The 12,823-nt window shown below is 36.4% G+C and overlaps 1 protein-coding gene across 1 annotated transcript in view; it reads right to left on the bottom strand.

Moving 5' to 3' along the window:
* Positions 1-10,536, bottom strand: part of LOC133265996 (protein unc-13 homolog A-like) — a 42,762-nt gene extending 32,226 nt beyond the window's left edge. The window contains exons 1-5 of the mRNA XM_061446987.1: positions 10,316-10,536; positions 9,013-9,042; positions 6,866-6,965; positions 2,210-2,327; positions 374-497 (exon numbers count right to left, since the gene is read on the bottom strand). Coding sequence (XP_061302971.1) covers positions 374-497; positions 2,210-2,327; positions 6,866-6,965; positions 9,013-9,042; positions 10,316-10,337 — 394 coding nt within the window. The 5' untranslated portion in view covers positions 10,338-10,536. The remainder of the gene's footprint in view (positions 1-373; positions 498-2,209; positions 2,328-6,865; positions 6,966-9,012; positions 9,043-10,315) is intronic.
* Between the last annotated feature and the right edge of the window lie 2,287 nt (positions 10,537-12,823).

The following is a 12,823-nucleotide window of genomic DNA, read 5'->3' as shown; positions in this document are numbered from 1 at the left end:
AAAGGCAGACAACCTTTGCTAACAAGATAAAACAGCTGTGAAACCCTAGATTTTTCCTACATTTGCGTTGCACAAACAGCAGGTCAAAGCTGACATGATACAGAGCTGTAATGCACAGACTCTAGTAGATTGAGCTCTACAATCCCCGTGTGGATGAACATGAATCAGTGTGATTGTTCATCCAGCTCCTTGTGGGAAGTGGCTCTTGATTTAATTACTCACCAAGTATTACTTACACTAATGCTCCAGTGATGAATAAGCATTTATTCATCAAAAAAATTTGCCACTATATTTCAGGAATTTTATGGAATAGAATATGGAATATGAATAGAATCGTTGTAAAGCTCGAGAGAAACCTCAATGTATAACTCACCAAATGGTAACACAAAGTAGACATCCAGTAAGATCTCATGTGAAGTTGGGGTTTTTGTGCCCTGAATTTCGCTTCCATATTTTATTACTTCAGAATGCAATGTCCACCAGGAACCTGGACCTTCCTGCAAAAAAAAAAATTCTGAAAGTTTCCTGCATAGGATTCATAGCATTCTCCACTTTCCTGAATGAAGGGTCCCCCTAAGTCAACAGGAGTTTTGTTATAGCACCAGGATCCCTTGTACACTTCCAACTTTTGTTTATGTAAGTAATAGTTAGGACTTCATCATGTTTTCTAATAGGCATGAAATAAGAAACAGGAAAGTATTTTCTCTACAATATAAACAAATACATACTAAGATCATCAGATGATTAAGACCCAAGAAACACAAATATTGGAAATTCCTGTTATGAACTGAGATTTTCCAGTTCCCCTTTCAACTGGTGCTGAACAAGTACATTCTAGAAAGACTGAAGCAATCAATATACGCTAGTAACCAAACCAAAAGAAAGCTTCTGAAGTAACACTCCCTTTTAGGTTATTTCTGAGTCATAAAGCCCAGAGCAGAGATGTGGGGTTAACATGAGGAGGACAAATAATCAGGAAAGTTCCACAGTGGCCTTATTATAAATGAAGGCCTAGAAGGTCTCAGGCAATTAAGAAGCAAGCCCTACTTTTGAATCTTTGTTTAACATTTCAGTATTTACTGTTAATCTACAGTCTCTGTCAGCAAGTCATAACTCAACAGCTAGGGTAGCAGAACAAAACAACTTGTCTTGGGCCCTGAAATGGTAGTTGGCAGCTCTGATACAGAGAAACTTCTAATTCAGGCAGGAATTACTTTATTTCCTTGCTTCCATTCTGAGCAGAATTATTGAAATGCCAGTTAAATGTATATATGAATATTTATTAGTTCCTATAAAGAAACGGCTACAGAGTCTGATGGGAGAAGCTGTAGGAAGAAGTTTTTCGGTTTCTCTCTCCTTTACCTCATCATCAATTGCCTTTTGTATGTTTAAAAAAAATTTTAAAAGGCAAACTTAATTTTATTTGCAAGGATTTAATTCACCTTTTCTATTTTACAGTTACTCTGTTAGAAAAAGACTGTGTGTAGGAAAGCATATTTATGCATGGGAGAATTGTGGAGTATTAGCGTAAGATTAGCATAGGGCACCTCTTACTTTTTCCAATCTCAGACAATTTAACAGCACTTGCAGATTGCTTTTAGTATTTCCAAACTCCCAGAAACCCTTTTTCTTTGTTTTCTAGCCTACTGAGAGCAAGTATGCTCATTCTGGTGGCTAACTACAACTACACTGGATACATAATAACTCTTGGGATTGATCCATTTTCTTCACTCATCCTTCTCTATGTACTTATTGTACTATTAATTCCTTCCATAGTACCATGGGGCAAATTGCTGTTTTCCTCTTTGAGACAACAGCCAATTCCCTTGACAGACAGAACAGTATTTTGCCTATTTTAATAGAGATTTACTCAAGGTCACACAATGAGGAACAGGCTGAGAACCTGAATTTGAAATTCCCTCACTCTTATCACATAAACCAAACTATCCTTATCTCCCCAATAATTTGAGAGTGCAGATGAATTCTAACCCACTTACTGAATTATACTTGACTCAGTATGTGAGCCATTTCTCTGGCTCTCAGTTGTCAGAGAGTCACATGTACATTACGCTGCAATATTCCAGACTGAAACAAATGAGATAGAAAATACTGAGTAAAATGCAATTAATTTCTGATTCTTAGCTTCCCAAAGACTGTAATGACATTTATGACTGATGTGTATTTCTATTTCCACAGGAAGTCAACTTACATCTGTTGCATGTTCCACAGTTGCAAAGGGAATCCATAAAATTCCTAAAATGCTATCCCAAAGCAAGCCTTTCTTCCACAACTCGATAATGAAGCCCTTTCCATCATCACAGATTTCACTAAAAACAATGAATACACAAACAATTAAACTGAAAATGCAGACTCAAGTGCTCAGTAACCTATCATAATAACTTGAGTTATTGACTTATAGCAAATACAGAGGTGGTTTGTTCTCAGAACACTCATAAATTGTAAGATAGCAAGAATGATACAAAGGTTAGACTGGACAGGTGAAGTCCCACTGTTCAGGACTGCTCTTACAAACTGATGAGGACAAACCAAGGAGACCAAGAACAGGAAATGAATTTAGTTCTGCTATAGCTTCTTCTGAGCAGCTTCTGCATATGGAATTCCTCAGTTGTCTCTGCAGGCCAGCCCTGCATTCCAAGACTCCATTGTAGCAAACTTGCTAAGCACAGGAATAGTGTAAAATAGCTAGGCTTTTGTCAGATGTTTTTAGGTAAAACTGGGATCTACAAAAATGATCAGTCTTTTGAACATAGAACTCAGAACATTTCACTGAAACAGTAAGAGCTGGCAATGTCAACTCTGATGGTACACACTGTCAATCAACATGGATCATCAACTAAGAATAATTTATAATGGTATGGGGAGGGGAATCTGTCTTCCCTCACACAAATCTAGAAGAGGAAGCGTGAGACCAATTTCTTGTTCTTTTTGTAAAGAAGTCCAGGCACAAAAGACATTTGGAGATTGTTTCTCTCACAGAATTCAGAAGTTGCACTATAAAGCAAAAATACAGTGGGAAAACAGCTGTCAATGTCGAGTGCTGCAGATCCAGGCTCTATTTTAGTTCTACTCATAGGATGGATGCATTTGGTTACTAGTTGGTTTTGACAAAAACAAAAGAAAAAAACATACCATAACCTTTTTTTGTATTACATTTAAAATAAAATTTTACCAGATCATATGACTCACCCATGCATTGAACTAAAATTAAGAGAGAATTTATTTCCTCATGGAATGTCTAGTATTCCTTTGTATATTACTATAAGCAGTTACAGACCAGTTCTGTAAATATGAACGGTATGATAAAGTAGGCATTAGAGTCTCTGCTGTAACAGATTATGTAACCTTCATTTGACTAAAATCATTTTAATTACTAAAACTAATCTTCAGCTGCTTTGTGTGGTGTCACACAGTGAATCATCATGTACTTCAAGGTACCAGGAAAAGGACAGGTGAAATCTGAGAAGGGCAAAGGCTACCACCCCTGAGACAGGTACTGAACTCATTGCATTACTCTAAAAACATTATGTTGGCTGCCTCAGTGTCTAATTTTCGGCTGTTACTCGTGCAGTAGAATAGATAATTTTTGTTTTGTTCAGCTTCTCCCTTTATAAATATGTTATGGAAGATGGATTGTAAATTCTTCTGATATTTTCAGACCCCAACTTTGAAACTGTTGCACTGATAAGTGAACAGTGACACTGCACACTGAAAGCTTAAACAACACTCATTTCTAAAATGCAAGCTGGTAACAGCTGTGTAGAATCATAGAATGGTTTGGGTTGGAAAGGACCTTAAGATCATCTAGTTCCAACTCCCCTGCCATGGGCTAACAAAAACTTGCTGGTTTTACAGGCAGAGATGAAAAGAGCCCTTTAAAAACTGAACTACAATATGATTTACAAGGGGCCTATAAGAAAGGTGGGGAGAGACTTTTTAAGCAGGACGTGTTGTAATAGGATATTGGGGATGGGTTTAAACTAAAAGAGGGGAGAGTCAGGCTTGATGCGGGAAAAGAAATTGTTTACAATGAGGGTGGTAAAATACTGGCATGGGTTGCCCAGAGAGGTGGGGAATGTGCAATCCCTGGAAACATTTAAGGGCAGGCTGGATGTGGCTCTGGGGAACTTGATCGATGGGCAGATGTCCCTGCCAATTGCAGGGGGTGGTGGATTAGATGACCTTTAAAGGTCCCTTCTAACCAAAACTATTCAGTGAGTCAATGACTTTACAAAGTCTACATAAATATATTTGTAAATACCTTTTAAGTCTGCTGTGCTGTATAGTTGAGTAGGCAGTAGATGGAGCTGCACCAACCTCATAACATACTTGCTAGAAAAGTACGTTATAATTAGTGTTCTCTGTTGTAACATTTTAATTGCAAACTAAGAAAATAATCCTAATAAATTGCTCCCACTGATGTCACGGAACACTTTCATTTACATACAGTATAATTAAAAGGAAAGCACTTATACAACAGCAAAGCTAATGTATTAAATATTTTAGTACATTACTCAGGTGTCCTGGTTTCAGCTGGGATAGTGTTCATTTTCTTCCTAGTAGCTGGTACAGGGCTGTGTTTTGGCATTAGTATGAGAATAGTGATAACACACAGATGTTTTAGTTGTTGCTAAGTAGTGCTTACTCCAAAAGCAGGGACTTTTCAGTTTCTCATGCTCTGCCAATGAGGAGGTGCTCAATCAAGATAGCTGACGCAAACTAGCCACACGGATATTCCATAACATATAACAATCTGCTCAGTATATAAACAGGGGGAGTTGGCCAGAAGCCACTAATCTGGGACTGGCTGGGCATCGGTCAGCAGCTGGTAAGCAATTGTATTGTGCATCACTTGTGTTTCCTGAATTTTGTCTCTTTTCCCTATCATTATTATTATTGTTGTTGTTATTATTATTTCTATTATTATATCTTACTTTATTGCAATTATTAAACTGTTCTTCTCTCAACCTGCATTTTTTACCATTTTCCAATTCTCCTCTCCATCCTACCAGGGGTGGGGAAGGAAGTGAGTGAGTGGCTGTACTGTATTTGGTTGCTTGCTGGGGTTTACTCATGATATTGGTAAAATTTAGAGGATAGGTTACACACACTTAAAAATATATTTAATTGCCTCCTGCACTAAGGCCAAGTGCTGAAATTTAAATGATCTACTTCCTGATATGCTGATACATTGTCATCAAATCCACACCCAATGTTTTATAGAACTATTGTCTGGATTAGTAAAGTGCTAAGAAAAAATAAATCCTTTTAACTCAGTATTATCATACAGCAATGCTTCCTCTACACTGAAACAGGACAAACAAGTCAAAGCTGCAGTATAGGAATAGTATTTTAAAAAGCTAACTGAGCTAACTATTGATATTAGTTTCTTTTGCATTTTCAAGCACAGATACTATACTCCTGTTTGGATAATTTAGCCCGTAGCTCTGAACAGTCTGCTAGAGAAATCTGATGGCTGTGGAATGGTGGAGAAATTAGAGCTAGATTAATTTTATGTGGTCAGGAGTCAGAATTTTTCATTACTTCTTTATTATATCATTAGATCTAGCCATACGATGGCATGTAAAGAATGTATGTATATTGGCTTAACATAACAGGCCCTTCAGTCATTCAGGCTCTAGTTAAGTAAGATAGTAGTCTGCTACTGTTATCTAAGAAATCAGTTGCGCAATACCAAACACATTCCAAATTCAATTAATAACTAGGAAAAGTTTGTGATTAAGTCCCTAATTGAGATAAAAAGCACTGCAAAATAAAATTAATTTATGGGGAGTATCTATGAAGAAAAAAATTCCGATTTTAGAAATGCTGCTTTTAATACAGAAAAAAATTACATGAGGGGGATGTATTTCAATTAAAATGTCATTTTCAGCATATGCAGTCTGTCAGAAGATGTTAATGGGGGTTTTGGTAACCAGAAAGTATGGAAAAATAATTTAAACCACCTGCATTCTTCTGACTAAATACTAAAAATACTTGGATTAGGGAAAAAAAAATAGTCAAAAGTACATTTTTCTTACAAATAAGCAAAGCCAATTAAATGCTTAATTCTGTAAAAAAATTTCAACCACCTCTAGATCTCGGGAATAAAATCTATGTTCCCACAACAAGGATGTGGTGACAGAGGAAGATTTGTGCAGGGAAAAAAGAAAGACCAAAACCAGTAGAGAATCAACATATAATTTCAGCATCTAATGAGGCTAAATATTTATTGGTTTTACTGCTTTCAAGTGGATAGTTGAAAGGAGGTTTCCTCAGAATGTCAGTAAGTATGTAAATTAGTGTCTGGACCCTCTTGACCAGTCAGGTGTATATAAGGTTCTAGAGACAAGAGGATAATAAAACTGAATAACAAGATGGAGAGTTGAGTGAAGTGGACAAAGATCTGCAGACAGAAGTGAGAAACAGTACAGGTTAGTAAAAAAAAAACCCAAACAAAAAACTACCTAAACTGGCAATTAAGTAGATAAAGGAATGTATAAAATATGAGTCATACAGAAAGGAAATTGAGTGAAACAAAAGTTGCATGAGGATCAGTTCAAGTTCTCCTTCTCTTTCCTGTATTCCTAAAACATTACATGGAATTAAAGATACTGGAGACAAATACTTTCTCCTTGTTGACTGCTATGCCTTGATCTGCAGCAATCTGCTTGCAAATTAATGTTTATCCTGTTCACTAGAAATAGCCTGGCACCTTTCTCTGAGCTGGGTACTTTTTCCTTGCTTCTGTGGTCTGTACATTATCGCAGGTGTTATTAACTGCTCTAAACTATCCAAACACAGGAAAGACAACAGAACCAATTGATAAGAATTCCCTGTTACTTACAACATGAAGTCCTGTTCCCAGCAAGGTTCACTTCCCTTTCTGTCTACTGTAGCGCTTTTTAAATTTTGGACTTTCAAAACAACATAGGTTTTGAATGCATCTGAAAAAGAAATAACCAGCACATTAAAATCAACTTTATTTCCACCTAGAAGCTGGAAACTTTCAACCCCATGGTAGCAGGCATTTAACTGTTACTCCATTAAAAAAACCTTCAGAGGTATGGTTAAGATAAGTGTATTTTAACGATTAAATTCTTGTCAATTTTAATGGGATTATGACAGGAAAACCTTTGCCTATCACAGGTGGGAGAGGACACAATTCTAATGTGAGCAAGTATTTTAAGGATCAGCTTCCAGGCATGGCTTCTCAGATTATTTATCAATCTCCCTGACAGCTCCTGCATCAAAAAAGTACATGCTCCCCTTCTGCAATTTAGGATTTTCTTTGCTTTTCAAATGGCGTGATAATATTGGTGACTGGCTAATGGGGTTTTATATCCAATTAAGGCAAGTTCATGGACTTGCAACACGTAATTCAGTCTTGCCTTTGTGTGGGAATCTAGATCTGTCTAGCAGCAAAATGGATCTCAAATGCAGTCCCAAATGAACTCAAACATTTTCACAAACAACTATAATCACAGAGTATGAGTACTCATGCAAACCATCAGCATGAATTACTCAGCAAAAAGAGTAAAATAAAATAAAAAATAAATCAAAGTGCTTGAAAATATCACTGAGAGAAAAAAGCACAAAGATGGAAGGAAAAGCTCTATATCCTTTAGGGCCTTGCACAGGGATCTAAGGAAGCAAAGGGCCTATTATATCATCTCGATGAATGTGGCTGCTCAGGAAAGCTTCTTAGCTTGCATGCATACAACAAATCCTTCATTAGCCTCCAGCATCCCACATAAGGATCAATACTTACATACGGTAATAAAAAAAAAAAAGGAAAAAAAAAAAAGACCAAATCAATAAACCCCTTTTTATTAAAAAACAGAATTACTGCCAAAACATACATGAGATACAGCCAAGAGCAGAAGTAATGTTGAGCTTTCTTTGTTGCCACAGGTCAATCAACTGGTCTGAGTTGGAGGGAAGTTGTCACTGTCTACAACTGCCTGTTGAATAGGCTGTATCAAATTACACTGCATTTAAAAAATGAGGGAGAAGTGTTGGCTATGTACGTCCTGTATGCAGATCTTATCGATTAGGACTGATGATTATGTTTGACAAAAGGACTGGATGGTATGTAATGTGAAGTATTTTTTCAATAAACAAAAATCAACAGTGATCAATGTTTTCCATTTCGTGTAATTCAGTGCAATAGCCTTCTCAAACATGGCTTTGTTCTTAGACCGAAAAAAACTTAACAAAGTTAATACAGACCTAGAAGGTTGGTGACTTATTTGCAGAGAATGGTGCCAACAATGCATGATTCACATACCATCCTTTTGTTTACTCTGTGTAACCAATATAAACAAAACAAAATTTGTGAATTTGTTTGTCCTTTGGAGGCTTTCAACTCGAGGATTGAGAAATTTTCAAAGGAACTCTCCATTAAATCACTTGGCTGAAAACAGCAGCCTACAATGTATAAATCCAGCCATTTTGAACACTTACATTTATACCTACATTTAAATAAAAATACTACAACAAACCTTCCTCTGAAATTAAAGCTTCTTTAAATGAAGCCATAACTAACAAGACAGACCTTAAGACACATTTTTAGTGGGACTCTGTTTCATTGCTCTATTACCTTGATATTCAACTATAATCTCTTCCTCAGTTGAAAATTTCATGATCCTACGTATCACACCAGGTGATCAAACCTAATCAACCTTCTATTTTTCCCCATCAAATTATGTAAGTTTTCTTTTTTACTGGAAATATTTTTTAAATACCACTAGTTTGAGAGACAATGATTCATACCTGAAAATTACAGATTGTTTGAGGCTACAATCCTGTTTCTTAATTTGTTCCTTTAAGTATACATATTTCTTTTAATTCTTTCATCATTTGTTTTGTATTGAACTGTTGATGAAATGCATGCAATTAGTCCCAGGCTTAAATATTCTTTAGTGTGATACACACACGGATGCCCAGGAAACAAAAATATAAAGCCTAAATAAGAAAGGAAACCAGACTTACCAGCTGCTTTATCCAACCTTCCTTTTTTCACTATAAGGAAAAAAAGAAAAATCAGATACTAGCTTAACAATGATTGCCAATAACTTTTATGAAAGTAAATCTAAGAGATTTCTGGGGTACAAAAATCCCCTCAAAAATGAAAACAAGAAAAAAAAATGGAAGCACCTTAGGGGCAAGATAATCTGATTACTCCGAATTCTTTGAGAAAGAAAACATGTGGAAAGTCTTTGCAGTTTACAGAAACTTAATAAATACATGGATACAACACAAAGGGGAGAATGGAGACCAGGTGACCAGGCGATGTAGCATGCTATCCATCACCTCATAATGATAGTTCAAAATTCTTCTCTGTTGAGGAGTCACAGAAGTCTCACAGACTTCCTAAAAAGTACTTCTATCATCTTACAAAGAATCCTTTATTAAATTGTATTTTCTCTGCCTAGTATAAAAGATATACTGCAGTAAACACTTCCAATTAAAAAGTGAACATTTGAAATTCTGACTTTGTTCAACAGCCTTAAGTTCCCTGCTATGGTACGACTTACATGAATGAAAAATGCCCTGAAGCTAAGAGGACTAGTTCAGATAGTTATCATAACCATAAAAATCTAACCTGGTCATCATTTTTTATGAAGTGCCTGACTACTAAAGTTCACTGAATTTAGACTTGAAGAATATAATTAAATATTTTGAAATATTTAATATTTTAAATTTTCCTGCCATAGAACAGTTCAATTTGAATGCAATATCACTGCAGTCTACTTACATATACCTCATATTTCACTATTTTACTTATGATCTAGTAATTGCCAATAAAACAAAAGCTGGGTCCATAACTTCACATTGCAACGGTTCCCAAAAGCTTCCCACTGCTTTATGATTCCCTTCCCACTTGTCTAACTTCATCTACCATCCTTTTCCTTATTCTTGCTTTCATCCATCTCTAAGCATCCCCAAGTATTCTACGGAATTGCATCACATTTCAACTGTCAGACATTCTGCAATAATTCCATCATGTCTCACACTGAAAAAGCTTTCACTTTCAACAGAAATGATAGAACAAACTGTCTCTGAGCTACAAGCAACTTAAACTCTGCAGCAGTTAAAACGCAAGATTGCAGAACTGACACACTGTACTTAGGTGGCTTCCCTTGAAGGAAGTACTGCAAGAAATATTCCCGCTCACTTAAATGAGCAATGCACATCTGCAGTCTGTCAAGTTGCCCAGCTGTTTTTTACAGCCACCTAATAATTATGTCACACTAGTTAAGAAGCTTGCATGATAAAAAAAAACAAACCCTACCTTTTACAGAAAGAAGTTCCATTCCAGTAGAAAAATATTTTAAAGAACATAAATTGAAATTAAGCTTTTTTTTTAACAAATGAGGAAAAATCCGTTTCGCTTTAAGACTAAATTACTCTTTTCCTCCTGTTTCCTCACTGCAAGTGTTTCACTTTTCCTGCATGCTCCTCCCATATTTCACATGGAGGAAAGCCAGCCAATTGATGCAGCAGTGAAAGACCAATGACAAATTCTTTCTCCCTCTGTATACACTCTGAGATGGAAGAAGAAAGGAGAAATATTACAACTGTTTCCTCACCCTCATTTCCTCAACTTTTATCTGCTGTATGCAGCAGTCTCTAGTCTAAACACATTTCTGAATGCTATCTTTGCCAGCAGTAACAAACCCAGTGCAACTATTTTAATAAGAACGTACTTCAGGAGTTCTTACACTTTGATGTTACCACTTGCAAAGCATCTGAAGCGCAATATAGAAGGTTTAGTTATTTTTTTCCTTTTTTAAACATATTCACATTGTCAGAACTTACTTTACTATGTTAGCTATCTCTAAGCATAAGCAGACTTCATTTTCTAAATGAAGTGTGAATACATATTGCACAAAGACAAGCTGAATTTAATACACCTCATGAATTCCTAATTCTACTGCAGCACTTCACTGGATAGGAGATATTCTCATACCATGTTAAAATATTTTACAATACTCAAAGCACTGAATTATAAAAACTGTAGTGTTTATGACTACTTGTTCAGATAAATACTGGGGATTTTTTGGGGGGGTTGCTTTTTATTTCTTCCAATAAACAGGATCTGGATGATAGCTACACCGCAGAAGACGTGAGAGCTGAGACTGTTTAGCCTCAACTAAAGAAAGTTCAGGGAGGTTGGGTGGTTTATCAATATTTATGAATACCTGATGGGAGGGTGTAAACAAGCCTGACTCTTCTCGTTGCCTAATAACAGGTAAAGAGGCAATGGGCACAAACTGAAACTCAGATTCACCTAAATACAAAAAAACCTCATTTTTACTGTAAGGGTAGTTTAATGCTGAAACTGGTAGACCAGAGAGGATAGGGAGTTTCTGTCCTTGGAACCAGTCAAAACATGACTGGACACAATGCTGGGAAACCTGCTCTTGCTGACCCTGATTTTTAGCTGGGATGTTGAACTAGATCTAGAGAGGTTCCTTCCTTGTGATTCTGCAATAACCCACAAGGTCACAAGTCTGTGAAGTGTGACAGTGAAGAAAATTCAGGGCAGGGTTTCATGAGAGCCTACAGTCACTTGCATTATGCGTGGTCTTGATTTAGCCCCCCACACCAAAATGTCTAGTGCTTATGTTGTTTGAGGATCATGATATTATTTCATAATAGTGAAGCTGTTAATATATTCCTTTTCAGGCTTGTGTTTTGGATCAGAATATTTGCATATCTTTTTTAATTTCTATTTATTCTTTACAAGTTTCCCACAGCAACCTGATAGTCTTAAGGCCAGATTTCCAACTTACGCAAGCAAGGGAGTTCCACTGAAGTGAAAAGAGTTAGTCTGGTGGACGCTGACTGAGAATCTGATCTCAAGTGTGCATTTGGGTCAAATAAAAAAAAAAAAAAAAAGAAATTAAATTTATTTGGAACAAAAACCTGATCACTGCTGACTTACAGTTCAGTAAGCAGAGTCCACAACAAGCCTTAGCATGAGTCAAAGTTACACAGCTGCATCTCCGTATCCTTCCAAAAGTGTGCAAACTTGCCTCTTCTTCCTTTCTTTCACTCACCTTCTCAGACATCAGGGCCCTTGATGTGGAATACTGATTTTCTCCTTGAATCCTTCAGTTCCAGCAGTCACTGTGGTTCATTTACTTTGCTGTAATGTGATGTCACAATTGTTTGTTACATCTGCAACTGTTAATTGCATATATAACAATTTGTTACAACTGTATGGTAAGGAATATGCAGAGAATAACTGAACAGAAGCAGAAGGTAAATGTGGACTAAGACAAGGCACATGAAAATACTTTTTCACTTGGAATAATGAAAAGCACTAAGCTGGAACAAGCTGTCAAGATGGTGTTTGGCTAAAGGGCATAAGAGTAGAAGCTGCAGAACAACCCTACTACTTAGTCAAGTCTTTCCCAGTATTTCTGCTTTTCCATATTACCATTTCTACTTTAATGTCTGATATTACATTTCAGTCCTATAAGCTGACTTCAATTAAGAGGTCCCATCATTTCAGATCTACATGCTGAATCAAGAATTTAGAAAGACATTGAAAAAAAAAACCCAAACAAAACCAAAAGGAGTTGTTTATATCATATTTTTATCTATACTATATCACAACTGTCTATACTTTCATTCCACTCTATTCAATAGAAAAAGGTAATCTGGTACAATGCTGCTGCTCAGGATGTGCCTGCCACCTGATACCTGACACTGTTGAGTGATCTGCTTCCAGAAAATATATGTAATTATTTTTCAAACCAAGTTCTCCCCTGGTAAAAGGAGGATATGATTA

This window comes from Pezoporus flaviventris, unplaced genomic scaffold (assembly GCF_033815535.1).
Source record: "Pezoporus flaviventris isolate CSIRO_AGI_PZ_B2104156 unplaced genomic scaffold, CSIRO_AGI_Pfla_v1 ptg000006l, whole genome shotgun sequence".
Taxonomy (NCBI): domain Eukaryota; kingdom Metazoa; phylum Chordata; class Aves; order Psittaciformes; family Psittacidae; genus Pezoporus; species Pezoporus flaviventris.
This window is presented reverse-complemented; position numbering and strand designations above follow the sequence as displayed.